Below are 19,567 nucleotides of genomic sequence, written 5' to 3'. Positions count from 1 at the left end.
AAAGAAAAAAAGAAGGGGGTTGTCATCCGGGCCCCTTACAGGTGTACTGCCTGTACTCTCCTGATGGCGGCCCTGACTGTCGGATCTCCATGTACTTTGCTTGGCTCCATCTAGTGGTAATGGGAGATTCTCAATTAAAGGGGAATAATTTGGAGTTCATTCACAAAGCGTGAAAGTAGTCATGTGACCTGCTGCGTCTTTGTGAGTCTTCTGTCTTGGATATTGCGTTGTCTGTTTTTATGTTTGTAAAGTTTATTATGCCATTGTATACTCCGACCAACGTCTGAATCCTATTTATTAAAAGGAAAGTTGCATCGCCTATTACAATTTTTTCCCCCATAACACAATACAGTGGAACCTCGGATTCCGAGTACCGCGGTTGGCGAGCGTTTCACAATACGAGCACTGTATTTTTAAAAATCTTAACTCGGTTTGCGAGTGTTGTCTCGCAAAACTAGCAGGATTCAAGCCAAAGCGGTGTGCAATACTGCGTTTGGCCTGAGGTGGGGGGGGGGGGGGGCGCGCCGTTCGGAAATGCTCCGAAAATCTTGGAAATACTCAGTTCCCGAGCCTTTCCCAGGTTTTCCGAGTTCAGCCGAGGTGTCCTCAGGCCTTTTCGAGTGTTTACGAGGCTCTCTGGCGACCCCCACCTCTGGCTACATGCGGTATTGCATGCCATTGAAGTCAATGCGGAACAAATTATTTTCGTTTCCATTGACTTCTATGGGGAAACTCGCTTTGATATGCGAGTGCTTTGGATTACAAACATTCTCCTGGAACGGATTATGCTCGTAATCCGAGGTTCCACTGTATAATGATTTTCGAAGCACCAAGATATGACAGAGGTGATGCACATTACAAAGGTAAAGGGGGAGCACGTTTTTGAATAATTTTATATTGCATGGAGTGGGGAAGGGTTAGGCCCTCTGTCAAGTTTTTATTGCTGTGTCCCAGCTGGAGAGAGTCTGTATTTGTTCTGCTGACCATGGTTGGTGATCAATGAATCCAACATTTTAGAATTGGTACTGGAGCAAGAGGTGGGGAAGATCCTTCAATGGGATCAAATGTTCTGAGGAGGACAGTCTGAGGCTCACCTTACACATTACAACCTGTCTACCTTGTGTGCTGCAAGGGCCTGTTATTTTATGTATTTTTGTATATAGAATGATTGGGTGGTTTAGATAAGTCCTCATATCGGGGTCGCCCGTTGTAATCTGAATATACAGTTTTAGATTCACCAAAACTATGCAATAGGAGCATCTGTTGAGGAACTCGGAACAGGGATGGTGGAAGCCCCTAATTATGGGCACAGCGGGTGTACGGATGCAGGGACTCGGTGTACGGATTGTGGGAACCCCCTATAGTGGGTACAGCAGGTGTACAGGCTTGGGAACTCAGTAAAGGGATGGTTGGGAGCCCCTTCATAATAGGACCTCCTATAAGGGTCACCATACCCATTACAATCTGAATATACAGCTTAGCAGTATCTGGGCACAGCAGGTGTACAGACCCGGGAACTCGGCTCAGTGATGGTGGGAGCTTCTCATAAGTGGCACAGCAAGTATACAGACTCATAACTCAGCACAGGGATGGTGAAAACCCCTCATAATGGGCACAGCAGGTGTACAGGCCCGGGTACTAAGCACAGGAATGTTGGGAAACCCTCATAAAGAGGCATACAGCCCTAGGAACTCAGCCTAGGGATGGTGGGACCATATAGGGCACATCAGGTGTACAGACCCAGTGCACGGGTGGTGGGAGCTTCTCATAATGGGCACAGCGGGTATACAGACTCAGAACTCAGCACAGGGATGGTGGGAACCCCTCATAATGGGCACAGCAGGTGTACAGACCTAGGAACTCGGCACAGGGATGGTGGGAAACCCTCATAATGGGCACAGCAGGTGTACAGACCCAGGAACTCAGCACAGGGATGGTGGGAACCCCTCATAATGGGCACAGCAGGTGTACAGACCTGGGAACAGAGTGCAGAAGTCTCAGCAAGTGAATCCCTTAGATATAGAAGAGACGGTCATATTGGATAACTCTCCAGTAAGGATGAGCTCCAGCGTGTTCGCATAGAACACGTGCAGAGCCCGCCAGGAAGTCGGCACCCGCGCTGCGCTAATCACAGCCAGGCAGACATTTCCCGATCTCTGCAGCCGAGCATCAGACAATGTCTGCCTGGCTGTGATTAGCGCAGCGCGGGTGCCGACTTCCTGGCGGGCTCTGCACGTGTTCTATGCGAACACGCCGGAGCTCATCCTTACTCTCCAGCAACTATCAAAATCTGAAATGTCACTTTGTATGGACTGACCCATTAAGAGGAAGAGACACATAAATCCTAATCACTTAATATTTAATTCTCTGGAGGACCATAAATGACAGAACACAGAAGACCTAGTGCTGGGTCAGGCAGCAGCCATAGCTGTTTTTTTTCTATTTTCTTTCCTAACATTCAGGTTTCTTTTGATGTTTTTATTAATCAGTTCTAGATCCTTGGCACTTTGTGATCTCTGTACTGTACAAAGCTGCTCTTTGTTGCTCAGCGTTAGTCTCATGTGTATACTGTGTTTCCTCCTGCTTCATGTCTGTATAACCGTCTCTTCCTCTCTCTCTCTCTCTCTCTCTACCTACCGTCTCTCGTGTCTCAGTGCATGATGGGAAGGGTATTAGGTATACAGCTAACGAGGACGTTCCTCCCAAGGAGGGTATGTGTAGCAGTTATCCTTGTAGTTCACACCACCTTACCTGTGTAGACCCCTAGATTCCAGCTCCACCCTCTTATAGAGGAGTAGACTCCATTTCCCATAGACTAGACCCATCCAGAGCTGATACCTATTTCCCATAGAGTAGACCCATCCAGAGCTGATACCTATTTCCCATAGAGTAGACCCATCCAGAGCTGATACCTATTTCCCATAGACTAGACCCATCCAGAGATGATACCTATTTCCCATACACTAGACCCACCCAGAGCTGATACCTATTTCCCATAGACTAGACCCATCCAGAGATGATACCTATTTCCCATAGAGTAGACCCATCCAGAGATGATACCTATTTCCCATACACTAGACCCACCCAGAGCTGATACCTATTTCCCGTAGACTAGACCCATCCAGAGCTGATACCTATTTCCCATAGAGTAGACCCATCCAGAGATGATACCCATTTCCCATAGAGTAGACCCATCCAGAGATGATACCTATTTCCCATAGAGTAGACCCATCCAGAGATGATACCCATTTCCCATAGACTAGACCCATCCAGAGATGATACCTATTTCCCATAGACTAGACCCATCCAGAGCTGATACCTATTTCCCATAGACTAGACCCATCCAGAGCTGATACCTTGCTTATAAGTGATCATTGGTGGCTTTAGTTCCTGGTTGGCTTCTTCTAACTGTGATTTCAGTGGGGGGGATCTTTCACTCCCTGGTTCCGTCTCCACGTTGGGCCCAGTATTGGAGTAGCTCACTCTCACCAACATAGGAAATGTGAAAGCTACTTTGCAAAGCTGATCACTGTGGAGATTTCACCTTTAGAGTTCTTGGGAGACACAGAAGGTCGCTTGGGTATTATATCTTAAAGGGGTTGTAAAGGTTCATTTTTTATTTTCTAAATAGGTTCCTTTAAGCCAGTACATTGTTGGTTCACTTACCTTTTCCTTCGATTCCCCTACTAAATGTTTTTTTTTGTTTTCGTTTCAAAAGAACCTCGGTTCTCTTGAAAGGAAAGAACGCGGTGACGTCATCGCGTACGACGAGCATGCGCTCGTCACATTCGATGCCATCGCCGCCATCTTGCTTCACCCTACCTATGCCGTGGAAGCTACCGCGCATGCGTCAGTCATTTCGAGCATGCGCGGGTTTCCACGGCGACAGGTAAGTATACACACACTCTCGGGTTTCTCGTCGGGAAACAGGCCGACAAGAATCTCGACAAGAAAAGAGAGAGCAGGTTCTCTTTTTTTTTCACGTCGAGATTCTGGCCAGATTTCCTGACGAGAAACCTGAATGCCTCGTACACACGACCGGGAATCTCGGCAAGAAGCAGTTTTCTTGCTGGTTTTTGCAGAGAAAAACGGCCGTGTGCACGAGGCTTTAGAAAGTCCTAAAAAAAAATTGGACAGCAGAGACCTAAAGAGAAAAAGAGCACCAGCAGATGGCCCTATAAAGGTTGCGCAAGAGCTGCTAACTGAAAATTCAGACTTACATAAAAAAGGAGGGCTATCTTGGTGGTGGGGGTGGGGGGGCAGATAATAATGTTCTGAGCCATTGGGAAGCAAAGGCCCCATCTGATTTTTTTTTTTCCTTATCGAAAACCCATGGCGTGTGAAACACACTCAAAACTTCACCCGGTGCCCAAAAAATCTGCACAACATAAAGAGGTGGCACAAAAACGTGCAACGGGTGTACACAAGCCCTCTAAAATCAGAGGGCCTTGCCCTGAATTCCCCAGAGCGTTAGGCTCCAGACGGGGACAAGGGCACTTACACTTGGATCCATCTGACTGAAACCAGACGGACCCCTTTCTCTGGAGGATCTGCCGAAACAGACCCACCCAAGTACTAGGTGGGGCTCCCCTAAAAGGAGACCCCACGAGAGAGGCCAAACTAAGCCAGATGGCCATGTCCACCCCCTCCCAAGACTTTCAGGACAGGCCCGAGGACCTACACCCTACCAGTCACACAGTGCAACAAACCGTGTACGGAAAAAAAAAAATGAGAAAAAACAAAGGGAATAATTAAAAAGAAAGTGGAGGAGAAGTAGAGGAGAGTGAAAAGGTGGCCATTGTGCAACACAATGGCCAGGCCCTCCGGCCAGGAATAAAAAATTCCTCCGGTCCCAGCCCAGGAGGCAGGTGAAAAAAAAAGGGTGCAACATGGTGCAGTGACCGTGGTGCCATAAATCAAAGTGACCCATCTGATTTTTTCTTGAAAAATCTATAGCGTGCAAAACGCACCCAAAAATTCCACCGGTGCCAAAAAAATGTGCACACACATCAAGAGTGAAACACAAAAACGTGCAACGGGTGCTACGTCAATCGGTCCTCCATAAAGAAGGACCTGACCCTGATCCCCCAGGGCGTTAGGCTCCAGATGGGGACTGAGGTACTTCACATGGTCTGAGCAGCCGAAGCCGACACGGACCCCATTCTTTGGAGGGTCTGCCGAAACAGAACCCACCCAAGTACTAGGTGGGGCTCCCCTGAAGGGAGACCCCATGAGAGCAGGCGAACTAAGCCAGAAGGCCATGTCCACCGACTCCCAAGACGTTCAGGGCTGGCCCAAGGACCGGCACCCTACTAATCACACTGTGACAAAACGTGACACCAAACAAAAAAATACATAAAGTGACGCACACGGGGGTAAATAAAAGAAAGTGGGGGAGAAGAAAGATGAGGGAGAGTGAAAGTGGCCATCGTGCAATACGATGGCCGGCCCTCCGGCCAGGAAACCAAAATTCCACTGGTCCCAGCCAAAAGGCCCGGCCCTAGAGGCAGGTGTAAAAAAAAGTGTGTATGGTGACGTGACCAAGGTGCCACACTTGAAGTGCCCTCTCAAACACTGGTGCAAGTACGGCACCCCTGGACTGCCACTCCAGGAGCACAATCACCATAGGCTTTTCGTACAACCCTGACCAACAGCCCGGACCAGCAGCACCCATCCCAGCCAGGAAGGTAGGAGGCTATGAGAGGTTGGGGAGAGCCAGCTCCTGGCTACTCCCACAGTTCCCTCCTAATTACATTCGGGAAATACTAACCGCTCCCCCGGTGGGAAGGAGGAGCTAGTGTTCTCTCTTGAACAACTGTCCGGGGCAGGCACCACAAAACCCAGGCCAGAAGACCAGGGACCCGACCCTTCAGCTTTCACAGCATGTTTCTCCGTCCCGATCAGAACGCTTTCACCTCCACGCCAGCAGGTTCTGCATCTGCCACCGCCATCCCTTTCCACCTCGCCATGTACTAGGGACAGTTAGCATAGCGCCACCTCCTGGCAACTGATAAGAACAGATACTACACTTGGTCTTAGCCAAAAGGCCGAGAAGCGATAAAGTGACCCATCTGATGCTGTTGGAAAACTTCATGTCACCTATAGAGCAGAGGGCTATGTGAGGACTGAGCCCTTAACTCAAATCATCTGTATTAGAAACCAGTTGCTCGGGGAGATGTTACCTGTTGAGTGTTATGGGTATTTATGTTATGGGTTTGGGTCACCTGTAGAAGTTTTTACCAGAGGGTTCAGATCACGGAACGGCCCTTTTTCGTGAGTAGGGGGAAGAGTTTAGCTCCTGAAAAAGCTCATTGAGGGTTTGGTAATATGCCAATTATGGAGGAGTTTTGGTGATGGGAGATGAATGGGCAGAAGTTTGTGGGGCCCAGCCAAGGTCAACATTGTTCTCCTGGTAGTAGAGGAACATGTACACCGCACTCTAACCTTGACCAATAACGCTTTCCCTGGGTGAAATCACTCCTAGTAATTGACTGTAGCATTATGTCTGTCCCAGGCTCTGGTGTGGATGACTCGGTGGGAGAGGTGTCCATACAGATTGACCTGTTCACTCATCCAGGAACCGGCGAGCAGAAGGTGACTGTTAAAGGTAAGGCAAATGATAATGCTCCACGCTTTAATACAAATTGAACCTTCATTTATTTAGTTGCAGTGTTTACATTTTAGACCATAGATAGACCCACCATCCCATACATGCCACCCGCCCACTTACCGTCCGCTGCACAACTATATACGTCAGCGCTTTGAAGAGGGACATCTCAGTAATGGCAGCAGCCGCTGCCATAACCGAGGTATCCATCTCTTCAGGTGGTGGTCCGGTTAACGATAATGGTGGTCTCTGCAGCGGATTCGCCGTGAGATGACAGTTGGTGGCGGGAGAGGCCACTCTCCCGCACCCTCCGCAGCTTACCGGAGCCGTCGGGTCCGCTTCCTAGCTGGGTTATACATACATACGAGTGAGGGGAAGATGGCCCCCACCCGTCTCCATACCATAGCAGGGCGGAAGCGACGTCAAAACTTCACTTCCGCCCATAGCTCTTAAAGTGTCTTTTTTTTTTTTTAATTGCATCTTAGTGTGAATATGAGATGTGAGGTCTTTTTGACCCAAGATCTTATATTTAAGAGGACCTGTCATGCTTTTTTTCTATTACAAGGGATGTTTACATGTAATAGGAATAAAAGTTACCCAAATGTTTTATATTTTTTTTAAAACAGTGTAAAAATAAATAAAATCAAGTAAAACAAAGAAGATATATATATATTTTTTTTTAAAGCGCCCTGTCCCGACGAGCGCCCACATATGAAAACGGTGTTCAAACCACACATGTGAGGTATCGCCGGGATTGGTAGAGCGAGAGCAATAATTCTAGCCCTAGAGCTCCTCTGTAACTCAAAACATGCAACCTGTAGAATTCTTTCAACGTCGCTTATGAAGATTTTTCCACAAGCGGGTGCAGTTTTGAAGCATGACTTGTTGGGTATCAATTTGGTCGGTGTAACATTATCTTTCACAACCTAAAAAAAAAATTGGGCTAACTTTACTGTTGTCTTGTTTTTTTTTATTAAAAAAAGCAGAATTTTTACCCAAAAAAAATGCACTTGTAAGACCGCTGCGCAAATACGGTGTGACAAAAAGTATTGCAATGACAACCATTTTATTCTCTGGGGTGTTAGAATTTTGTTTTATAACGTTTGGGGGTTCTAAGTAATTTTCTAGCAAAAAAAAAAATTTTTTAACTTGTAAACACAGATAGCTAGATTCATAAAGAGTTAGGCCGGCGTATCGGTACGCCGACCTAACTCGGAATCTGCGTCGTCCTAAGTTTAAGTGTATTCTCAAACTGAGATACACTTAAACCTATCTAAGATACGACGGCTTGCGCCGTCATATCTTAGGGTGCAATATTTAGGCTGGCCGCTAGGTGGCGCTTCCATTGAGTTTGGCGTAAAATATGTAAATGACTAGATACGCCTATTCACGACCGTACGTGCGCCCATCGTAGTAAAGATACGCCGTTTCCGTAAGAGATACGCCGCATAAAGATAAAGCTGCCCCCTAGGTGGCGTACCCAATGTTAAGTATGGCCGTCGTTCCCGCGTCGAAATTTGAAAATTTTACGTCGTTTGCGTAAGTCGTCCGTGAATAGGGCTGGACGTAATTTACGTCCACGTCGAAACCAATACATCCTTGCGGCGTACTTTGGAGCAATAAACACTGGGATATGTACACGGACGGCGCATGCGCCGTTCGTAAAAAACGTCGGGTCACGAGTAATTAACATAAAACACGACCCCCTATCCTCATTTGAATTAGGCGCGCTTACACCGGCCACATTTACGCCAAGCCGTCGTAAGTTAGGAGGCAAGTACTTTGTGAATACAGTACTTGCCTATCTAACTTACGGCGGCGTAATGTAAATACGCTACGCCGCCGCAAAGATGCACGCCCCTACATAAATCCAGCTAAGAGTCTGAAAAACAGGCTCGGGGCTGAAGTGGTTAAGTTTCATGCAAATCTCTTTGTGAGCTTTCACCATCCACAAACAGGCAGAGACACACATCCAAGGAGGCCCCAGATGCACCCAAGTATTCTTTGGCCCGAGCCATATTTTTCTTGGAACATAAAATTTCAATCAGTATTTGGCCTGGTTTCTAAAAAAAATAAAAAATAAATAGGGTATCTGTTGATATGGTGCAGTACCTCTGATAGCCTGTGGTGGCGCTGTCTCTTTAAATCACTCTCTCTGTGCTTTTCCTGGCAGTGGTGGCCGCGAATGACCTCAAGTGGCAGACGACCGGCATGTTCCGACCCTTCGTGGAGGCCACTGTGATTGGACCTCATCTGAGCGACAAGAAGAGGAAGTTCACCACCAAGTCCAAGAGCAACAACTGGGCTCCCAAATACAACGAGACCTTCCACTTGTGAGTGCCGGGGCAAATATGTGTGGTGGCCATGGTGGTATATGTAGGGGTGTAGTCTCCCTGCCATGACCTCTACCATGGCTTATTTATGTTGGGAGATAATAATAGATGGTATTACTCCTCAGTGTTCTTTACACCACCTCCTGACTCCTTCCTCAACTCTACTAGGCTTGAAGGAAACTCCATTCACAACACAATTAGGAAAACTTAGGGAAGAGGAATCGCCCACTAGATTTTATGGTTCTTGAAGAATACTTTGCAAATACATTGGCAGGACAGCTACATTGTTCACTTTTTTGCTAATTTATACAAAGCCTAACGACGGTGTCTCCCTCCCCAGATGTATTCTCCATTATCTCAAGAAATGTTTTAATCAAATCTGATATACTGTAGATGGGACCCGCTTGGCTGAGAACTGCCTGCCATAATTCATCACTCTGTCCACCTGGGAGTTTTGGGTTTTACTGGCCACCTTTTAATGTGTTCCACCTCTTAATGTTACATTCTCCATACACTGAATGAAAATCCAGAAGGTCTAACGGGAACCCGTCGTAATGGGCACAGCAGGTATACAGGACTTGAAACTGAGTGCAGGAATGATGGGAGTTCCTCATAACAGGCACAGTAGGTGTACAGACTTGGAACTCCGTCCAGGGATGCGGAGAACCACTTATAATGGGCACAGCAGGTGTACAGACCTGGAAACTCAGAGCAAGGGTGGCGGAAGCCCCTTATAATGGCACAGCAGGTGTACAGACCTGGAAACTCGGCACAGGGATGGGGAGAACCCCTTGTAATGGGCACAGCAGGTGTACAGACCTGGGAACTCGGCACAGGGATGGGGAGAACCCCTTGTAATGGGCACAGCAGGTGTACAGACATGGAAACTCAGCACAGGGATGGTGGGGACCCCTCATAATTGGCACAGCAGGTGTACAGACATGGAAACTCAGTGCAAGGGTGGCGGAAACCCCTTATAATGGGCACAGAATGTGTACAGACCTGGGAACTCGGCACAGGGATGGGGAGAACCCCTTATAATGGGCACAGAAGGTGTATAGACCTGGAAACTCGGCACAGGGATGGGGAGAACCCCTTATAATAGGCACAGCAGGGGTACAAACCTGGAAACTCAAAACAAGGGTGGCGGAAGCCCCTTATAATGGGCACAGCAGGTGTATAGACCTGGGAACTCGGCGCAGGGATGGGGAGAACCCCTTATAATGGGCACAGCAGGTGTACAGACCTGGAAACTCAGAGCAAGGGTGGCGGAAGTCCCTTATAATGGGCACAGCAGGTGTACAGACCTGGAAACTCAGAGCAAGGGTGGCGGAAGTCCCTTATAATGGGCACAGCAGGTTTGCAAACCCAACATCTCTGAGCCGAGTTCCCGGAAGTAGAGTCCCCATGAGATAGAAGGGACTATCAGGGGGTTTACCGCCTCAGCATCTATCAAGGTGAACTTTGTAACAAACTCCACCCTTGATCCACCTAAGTTTGCCCCCTTGCACCATTCCCTTCCTCCACAATTCAAACTGTGTGTAACCTCTGTGGAATGGCATTAGAGCTTACACAGTGTTGATAACATCCATCTCATGTGACACTTTTTGGGCCAGGCATTTCTCACCTAAGGCCCAAGTAGGGCATCATAGGAATAGGTCACATGCTCCCTCATAACCAGAAGTGGGAGCAGGAATTCGTAGTGGATAGGTTTGAGTGGGTCTCAGGGTGATGTAGTTAGAGTCTGTGTGGGCAAAGTGTCAATGTCTCTTTAAAGCAGTTGTAAACCACTACTTATAAAAAAAAAAAAAAAACACCTGCAAGGCAATGGCATTATGTGCTAGTATGCATCGCATACTAGCACAATACGAAATGCTCACCTTGGAACATAGCCCTCCATTGCTGTACTGTCACCACTGAGAGGGCTGACATCTTTCCCCCCCGGTCTTTCTTCCAGGTCCGAGCGCTCCGGCTATGTGATTGGCCGGAGCTGCGGTGACGTCACTTGGTTCCCGTACGAAGCTCTGAAGGTGCGGCAAGGCATGCCGGACCTTCAGAATGCATGCGCCTGTGATGTAACTGGCTGCATCCAGGGTGAATATCTCCTAAAAGGTGCACGTTTAGAGGATATTCATTTTACCTACAGGTAAGGCTTATTATAGGCTTACCTGTAGGTAAAAATTACCAAGCAGAGTTTGCTACCACTTTAGTAAAAATAGCAATCTCTTTAGGGGTGCCTATATTTTTGTTCATCTACCCAGCTTTACCTAAACTCTTGTATTTAGGGGTGCCATACTCTTGTCTACCTGTTTAGGTATGCCTATGCTCTTGGCTAGCTGCCTGGGGATGCCAATACTCTTGTCTATCTGCCTAGTCATGCCAATACTCTTTTCTAGTTGCCTAGGGATGCCTATTCTCTTTTCTATCTGCCTAGGGGTGCCAATATTCTTGTCTAGCTGCTTAGGGATGCCTATGCTCTTGTCTAGCTGCCTGGGGATGCCAATACTCTTGTCTAGCTGCCTAGGGATGCCTATACTCTTGTCTAGCAGCCTGGGGATGCCAATACTCTTTTCTAGTTGCCTAGGGATGCCTATTCTCTTTTCTATCTGCCTAGGGAGGCCAATACTCTTGTCTAGCTGCTTAGGGATGCCTATGCTCTTGTCTAGCTGCCTGGGGATGCCAATACTCTTGTCTAGCTGCCTGGGGATGCCTATACTTTTTGTCTAGATGCCTGGGGATGCCAATACTCTTGCCTAGCTGCCTGGGGGTGCCAATACTCCTGTCTAGCTGCTTAGGGATGCCTATGCTCTTGTCTAGCTGCCTGTGGATGCCAATACTCTTGTCTAGCTGCTTAGGGATGCCTATTCTCTTGTCTAGCTGCCTGGGGATGCCTATTCTCTTTTCTATCTGCCTAGGGATGCCTATACTCGTGCCTAGCTGCCTATGGATGCCAATACTCTTGTCTAGCTGCCTATGGATGCCAATACTCTTGTCTAGCTGCCTATGGATGCCAATACTCTTGTCTAGCTGCCTAGGGATGCCTATACTCTTGTCTAGCTGCCTAGGGATGCCTATACTCTTGTCTAGCTGCCTAGGGATGCCTATACTCTTGTCTAGCTGTCTAGGGATGCCTATACTCTTGTCTAGCTGCCTAGGGATGCCTATACTCTTGTCTAGCTGCCTAGGGATGCCAATACTCTTGTCTAGCTGCCTAGGGATGTCTATATTTTTGTCTATGGCCATTCATGACTTCATAATATAATGACCTTATTATTTTTATCTTTCCCTTTAGTATTCTGGGCAACGAGGACGGTCCGGAGTGTTACGAGCTGCAGGTCTGCGTGAAGGACTATTGCTTTGCCCGGGAGGACCACGTGCTGGGAATCTCTGTCATTCAGCTGCGTGACATCGTAGACAAAGCCAGCTGTGCCTGCTGGTGCCCACTGGGCCGCCGCATCCACATGGATGACACGGGACTGACAATCCTTCGCATTCTCTCCCAGCGGACCAACGACGAGGTGGCCCGGGAGTTCGTCAAGTTGAAATCAGAGATCCGCTCCACTGAGGAGGGAAGCTGAGCCACGAAAGCTGCATCTTCTAGTATGTGCCAATTATACCGACCCTCGCTCGGTGGCTGCCCTCGGACCGGAAAGGGAAGGCGATAAGCGAGCAGAATATTTATTTTTTAGTTGCAGACACCACAGACGAACACATAGTCTCTCCAGTGTCTTGTAAATAAGATATTTATATAGAAAGGACTCTGTTGGTGACTGTATTGGCCGCCTCCTGTGCTCTTAAAGGTGTGAGATTTCTGGGACAGACTGAGGATGGTCTGGCTCTGGAACTCGCAGGTGTACAAGGTGCAAGATTTTGGGGACAGACTGACTGGGACGGTCAGGTTCTGGAACTCGCAGGCGTATACGGTGCAAGATTTCTGGGACAGATTGAAGGTGGTCGGGTTTGGATCTCGTGGGCGTACAATAACACTTTGTTCCTCTAGAGCAGCCTTTCTCAACCTTTTTAAAATGAAGGAACCCTTGAAATAGTTTTCAGGTCTCAGGGAATCCCTTCTTATAATTACTATAGGTCACATCACATTAACATAAACAGTGAATTAAGATATAAGGATAAAAAGAAGAAGAAATTTGTCTCAGTGTATTTGACACCCAGTGCTACTCTATACAAGTTTTCAATCACATTGGTGGTCAGTGGAAAAGCACCCTCTTGCACTGGTGGTCAGAGATGTTCCCCTTACATTGGTGGTCAGTGTAGTGCGCCTCTTTACATTGGTTATAAATGTAGTCCCCCCCCCTTTTTATATTGGTGATTTGTAAAGAAGAGCCCCCTTACATTGGTTGTCACAGAAGAAGGTCTTATGTTGGTTGTCAGTGAAAGAGGGCCTCTTTATGTTGGTTGACAGTTAAGGAGGCCTCCTTGCATTGGTTGTCGGTGAAGAAGGCCTCCTTACGTTGGTTGTCAGTGAAGAGGGCCTCCTTACATTGGCTGTCAGCGAAGAGGGCCTCCTTACATTGGCTGTCAGCGAAGCGGGCCTCCTTACATTGGCTGTCAGCGAAGAGGGCCTCCTTACATTGGCTGTCAGCGAAGAGGGCCTCTTTACATTGGCTGTCGACGAAGAGGGCCTCCTTACATTGGCTGTCGACGAAGAGGGCCTCCTTACATTGGCTGTCGGCGAAGAGGGCCTCCTTACATTAGCTGTCAGCGAAGAGGGCCTCCTTACATTGGCTGTCAGCGAAGAGGGCCTCCTTACATTGGCTGTCAGCGAAGAGGGCCTCCTTACATTGGCTGTCAGCGAAGAGGGCCTCCTTACATTGGCTGTCAGCGAAGAGGGCCTCCTTACATTGGCTGTCAGCGAAGAGGGCCTCCTTACATTGGCTGTCAGCGAAGAGGGCCTCCTTACATTGGCTGTCAGCGAAGAGGGCCTCCTTACATTGGCTGTCAGCGAAGAGGGCCTCCTTACATTGGCTGTCAGCGAAGAGGGCCTCCTTACATTGGCTGTCAGCGAAGAGGGCCTCCTTACATTGGCTGTCAGCGAAGAGGGCCTCCTTACATTGGCTGTCAGCGAGGAGGGCCTCCTTACATTGGCTGTCAGCGAGGAGGGCCTCCTTACATTGGCTGTCAGCGAAGAGGGCCTCCTTACATTGGCTGTCAGCGAAGAGGGCCTCCTTACATTGGCTGTCAGCGAAGAGGGCCTCCTTACATTGGCTGTCAGCGAAGAGGGCCTCCTTACATTGGCTGTCAGCGAAGAGGGCCTCCTTACATTGGCTGTCAGCGAAGAGGGCCTCCTTACATTGGCTGTCAGCGAAGAGGGCCTCCTTACATTGGCTGTCAGCGAAGAGGGCCTCCTTACATTGGCTGTCAGCGAAGAGGGCCTCCTTACATTGGCTGTCAGCGAAGAGGGCCTCCTTACATTGGCTGTCAGCGAAGATGGCCTCCTTACATTGGCTGTCAGCGAAGAGGGCCTCCTTACATTGGCTGTCAGCGAAGAGGGCCCTACTTACATTGGCTGTCAGCGAAGAGGGCCTCCTTACATTGGCTGTCAGCGAAGAGGGCCTCCTTACATTGGCTGTCAGCGAAGAGGGCCTCCTTACATTGGCTGTCAGCGAAGAGGGCCTCCTTACATTGGCTGTCAGCGAAGAGGGCCTCCTTACATTGGCTGTCAGCGAAGAGGGCCTCCTTACATTGGCTGTCAGCGAAGAGGGCCTCCTTACATTGGCTGTCAGCGAAGAGGGCCTCCTTACATTGGCTGTCAGCGAAGAGGGCCTCCTTACATTGGCTGTCAGCGAAGAGGGCCTCCTTAGATTGGTTGTACTCTGGGGAAGAAGGGTCCCCTTAGATTGGTTGTACTCTGGGGAAGAAGGGTCCCCTTAGATTGGTACTTTGCATTAGTGGTTAGTGAAGGCCCCCTTACATTGGCGGTTAATGGTGAAGGTCCCCTTACATTGCAAGTCAGTGGAAAAGGGCTCCCCTACAAGGCCTGTTTTACATTGGTTGCCAATAAAGAAAGCTTCCTTATAATGGTAGTCCATGGAAAAGGATCCCTTAGATTGGTGGTCAGAGGAAGAAGGACTCTTTACTTTGTAGGTCAGTGAAGAAGGGCCCCCTTACATTGGCGGTCATTGGAGAAGGGCCTCCTTAAGGGTCTGAGAGGTAGAAAAGTCTCATTTTTCCAGCATCCCTTACTAGCCTCTGAAGGGAGTCTAGTGTCCCATAAAGGGCCCTGGTTGAGTAAAGCTGCTCTGGTGTGATACTTATGTGACTGTTAAGGCAATAGGTCACGTATGGCCAACCCTCCATTGTGACACTAAACAACAAAGGAAGAACGGATTGTGGAAACCCTTTTGTTATTCGGTAGGTACGCGGCAGCGCCTCTCTCCGTGCGAACACTGATGATAAACGCAACATTTAGGTGATATAGCGCTTCGGAACAACATGTCCAAAGTACAGACTCTGCACATTTCTTTTTTTATCACTTTGCAATATCATATGTATTTTTTTTTATTTTTCCTATTTAAAAAATAATAATAATTTTGTCTTAAGCATTATTCGTTATTTTTATTAAACCGTTTTTTTTTTTTTTTTTATGCTTTAGTGCAGGTATTTTTTTTTCATATTAGGACTATGCAGGCCTCGTTGTATCCAGCAGAGATGGACTATAAGATAGTATTTATTATTGGAGAAGATGGGACAAGCACCTTTTTAGGAGGAAAGTTACAGTGACTGACTCCACGTGCCATAATTTAATTCGGTGCTCTGCGCAAGAGACTTTATTTTTTTCTGTTACAGCGGGGGCTCTGGAAAAGGCAAATTGTTTATAGTTTTTTTGGGATTTTTTTTTGCACTATATAGGGGGTTTGAGATTTGTATTCAGGACGGGAGCATCATTTTCATATTATTCCCATTGGAAGGATAGAACAGTCAAGGAGGGGTACGTTCTCAACCTTCATCACATTAAAGGCCAATTTCGGTCAAAACTTGTGGAAGGGATAAACTCAAGTGGGCTTGCTTGTCCATGAAGGAGATTTCTCGCTATTCCTGTCTTGGTGATGCCATGTCACACCCTGACCCATAGGGGGAGCTTTACTAAAACTATAGCCTGCAAAATCTGTTGCAGCTCTGCATGGAAACCAATCAGCTTTCAGGTTTTATTGTCAAAGATTAATTGACCAAGCTGATTGGCTGTCAGCGAAGAGGGCCTCCTTCAGTTGGCTGTCAGCGAAGAGGGCCTCCTTCAGTTGGCTGTCGGCGAAGAGGGCCCCCTTAAGTTGGCTGTCAGCGAAGAGGGCCTCCTTAAGTTGGCTGTCAGCGAAGAGGGCCTCCTTAAGTTGGCTGTCAGCGAAGAGGGCCTCCTTAAGTTGGCTGTCAGCGAAGAGGGCCTCCTTAAGTTGGCTGTCAGCGAAGAGGGCCTCCTTAAGTTGGCTGTCAGCGAAGAGGGCCTCCTTAAGTTGGCTGTCAGCGAAGAGGGCCTCCTTAAGTTGGCTGTCAGCGAAGAGGGCCTCCTTAAGTTGGCTGTCAGCGAAGAGGGCCTCCTTAAGTTGGCTGTCAGCGAAGAGGGCCTCCTTAAGTTGGCTGTCAGCGAAGAGGGCCTCCTTAAGTTGGCTGTCAGCGAAGAGGGCCTCCTTAAGTTGGCTGTCAGCGAAGAGGGCCTCCTTAAGTTGGCTGTCAGCGAAGAGGGCCTCCTTCAGTTGGCTGTCAGCGAAGAGGGCCCCCTTAAGTTGGCTGTCTGTGAAGAGGGCCTCCTTCAGTTGTCTGTCAGCGAAGAGGGCCTCCTTCAGTTGTCTGTCGGCGAAGAGGGCCCCCTTAAGTTGTCTGTCGGCGAAGAGGGCCTCCTTAAGTTGGCTGTCGGCGAAGAGGGCCTCCTTAAGTTGGCTGTCGGCGAAGAGGGCCTCCTTAAGTTGGCTGTCGGCGAAGAGGGCCTCCTTAAGTTGGCTGTCGGCGAAGAGGGCCTCCTTAAGTTGGCTGTCGGCGAAGAGGGCCTCCTTAAGTTGGCTGTCGGCGAAGAGGGCCTCCTTAAGTTGGCTGTCGGCGAAGAGGGCCTCCTTAAGTTGGCTGTCGGCGAAGAGGGCCTCCTTAAGTTGGCTGTCGGCGAAGAGGGCCTCCTTAAGTTGGCTGTCGGCGAAGAGGGCCTCCTTAAGTTGGCTGTCGGCGAAGAGGGCCTCCTTAAGTTGGCTGTCGGCGAAGAGGGCCTCCTTAAGTTGGCTGTCGGCGAAGAGGGCCTCCTTAAGTTGGCTGTCGGCGAAGAGGGCCTCCTTAAGTTGGCTGTCGGCGAAGAGGGCCTCCTTAAGTTGGCTGTCGGCGAAGAGGGCCTCCTTAAGTTGGCTGTCGGCGAAGAGGGCCTCCTTAAGTTGGCTGTCGGCGAAGAGGGCCTCCTTAAGTTGGCTGTCGGCGAAGAGGGCCTCCTTAAGTTGGCTGTCGGCGAAGAGGGCCTCCTTAAGTTGGCTGTCGGCGAAGAGGGCCTCCTTAAGTTGCCTGTCGGCGAAGAGGGCCTCCTTAAGTTGCCTGTCGGCGAAGAGGGCCTCCTTAAGTTGCCTGTCGGCGAAGAGGGCCTCCTTAAGTTGCCTGTCGGCGAAGAGGGCCTCCTTAAGTTGCCTGTCGGCGAAGAGGGCCTCCTTAAGTTGCCTGTCGGCGAAGAGGGCCTCCTTAAGTTGCCTGTCGGCGAAGAGGGCCTCCTTAAGTTGCCTGTCGGCGAAGAGGGCCTCCTTAAGTTGCCTGTCGGCGAAGAGGGCCTCCTTAAGTTGCCTGTCGGCGAAGAGGGCCTCCTTAAGTTGCCTGTCGGCGAAGAGGGCCTCCTTAAGTTGCCTGTCGGCGAAGAGGGCCTCCTTAAGTTGCCTGTCGGCGAAGAGGGCCTCCTTAAGTTGCCTGTCGGCGAAGAGGGCCTCCTTAAGTTGCCTGTCGGCGAAGAGGGCCTCCTTAAGTTGCCTGTCGGCGAAGAGGGCCTCCTTAAGTTGCCTGTCGGCGAAGAGGGCCTCCTTAAGTTGCCTGTCGGCGAAGAGGGCCTCCTTAAGTTGCCTGTCGGCGAAGAGGGCCTCCTTAAGTTGCCTGTCGGCGAAGAGGGCCTCCTTAAGTTGCCTGTCGGCGAAGAGGGCCTCCTTAAGTTGCCTGTCGGCGAAGAGGGCCTCCTTAAGTTGCCTGTCGGCGAAGAGGGCCTCCTTAAGTTGCCTGTCGGCGAAGAGGGCCTCCTTAAGTTGCCTGTCGGCGAAGAGGGCCTCCTTAAGTTGCCTGTCGGCGAAGAGGGCCTCCTTAAGTTGCCTGTCGGCGAAGAGGGCCTCCTTAAGTTGCCTGTCGGCGAAGAGGGCCTCCTTAAGTTGCCTGTCGGCGAAGAGGGCCTCCTTAAGTTGCCTGTCGGCGAAGAGGGCCTCCTTAAGTTGCCTGTCGGCGAAGAGGGCCTCCTTAAGTTGCCTGTCGGCGAAGAGGGCCTCCTTAAGTTGCCTGTCGGCGAAGAGGGCCTCCTTAAGTTGCCTGTCGGCGAAGAGGGCCTCCTTAAGTTGCCTGTCGGCGAAGAGGGCCTCCTTAAGTTGCCTGTCGGCGAAGAGGGCCTCCTTAAGTTGCCTGTCGGCGAAGAGGGCCTCCTTAAGTTGCCTGTCAGGGAAGAGGGCCTCCTTAAGTTGCCTGTCAGGGAAGAGGGCCTCCTTCATTTGGCTGTCGGCGAAGAGGGCCTCCTTCATTTGGCTGTCGGCGAAGAGGGCCTCCTTCATTTGGCTGTCGGCGAAGAGGGCCTCCTTCAGTTGGCTGTCGGCGAAGAGGGCCTCCTTCAGTTGGCTGTCGGCGAAGAGGGCCTCCTTCAGTTGGCTGTCGGCGAAGAGGGCCTCCTTCAGTTGGCTGTCGGCGAAGAGGGCCTCCTTCAGTTGGCTGTCGGCGAAGAGGGCCTCCTTCAGTTGGCTGTCGGCGAAGAGGGCCTCCTTCAGTTGGCTGTCGGCGAAGAGGGCCTCCTTAAGTTGCCTGTCAGGGAAGAGGGCCTCCTTAAGTTGCCTGTCAGGGAAGAGGGCCTCCTTAAGTTGCCTGTCAGGGAAGAGGGCCTCCTTAAGTTGCCTGTCAGGGAAGAGGGCCTCCTTAAGTTTGCTGTCAGGGAAGAGGGCCTCCTTCAGTTGGCTGTCGGCGAAGAGGGCCTCCTTCAGTTGGCTGTCGGCGAAGAGGGCCTCCTTCAGTTGGCTGTCGGCGAAGAGGGCCTCCTTAAGTTGGCTGTCGGCGAAGAGGGCCTCCTTAAGTTGGCTGTCGGCGAAGAGGGCCTCCTTAAGTTGGCCTAAATCTGCATCAGATTCTGAGTGCTCCAGTTATAGTAAATCTACCCCCAAAGTATCACCAAGAAAGGAACTGAGGGGATATTTCCTCAAATTACAAAACTAACGATTCCTTAGCCTACTTTAAAAAAAAATAGGTGTTTTATGAATGTTTTTGTCCCTGATGAGATGATTTTCCCTCACTTCCTACCTCCAGACATAGGGTGTCATCTATACGGGAAGTTTGGGAAATTCCTTTAACGGAGACACAAACCCCCTTCTCCACTCGATCCAAAGTTTTCCCTGTAGTTGGGCTTTAAACCTGGCTTGACTGGATGATCGGATGTCACCCCTCTCTCCCTCTTCGTATTGTACAAATGTAAGAAACCCAC

The 19,567-nt window shown here is 49.6% G+C and overlaps 2 protein-coding genes and 1 pseudogene across 5 annotated transcripts in view; 2 read left to right on the top strand and 1 right to left on the bottom strand.

The window, feature by feature from the left end:
* Positions 1-14,120, top strand: part of UNC13B (unc-13 homolog B) — a 580,491-nt gene extending 566,371 nt beyond the window's left edge. For all 4 annotated transcript variants that reach the window (XM_040336017.1, XM_040336018.1, XM_040336016.1 and 1 more), the window contains 3 exons: positions 6,515-6,607; positions 8,781-8,940; positions 12,233-14,120. In XM_040336017.1, coding sequence (XP_040191951.1) covers positions 6,515-6,607; positions 8,781-8,940; positions 12,233-12,518 — 539 coding nt within the window. In that variant the 3' untranslated portion in view covers positions 12,519-14,120. The remainder of the gene's footprint in view (positions 1-6,514; positions 6,608-8,780; positions 8,941-12,232) is intronic.
* On the bottom strand, positions 5,881-6,059 carry LOC120925220 (annotated as a pseudogene).
* Positions 14,121-16,133: 2,013 nt separating the features above from the next.
* Positions 16,134-19,296, top strand: LOC120929185 (involucrin-like; the record flags this gene model as incomplete). The annotated part of the gene is made up of 1 exon (XM_040340500.1): positions 16,134-19,296. A coding segment is annotated over one exon (3,069 nt), but the record flags the coding sequence as incomplete, so codon positions are not given.
* Positions 19,297-19,567: the final 271 nt, after the last annotated feature.

Source organism: Rana temporaria, chromosome 1 (genome assembly GCF_905171775.1).
Source record: "Rana temporaria chromosome 1, aRanTem1.1, whole genome shotgun sequence".
Taxonomy (NCBI): Eukaryota; Metazoa; Chordata; class Amphibia; order Anura; family Ranidae; genus Rana; species Rana temporaria.
This window is presented reverse-complemented; position numbering and strand designations above follow the sequence as displayed.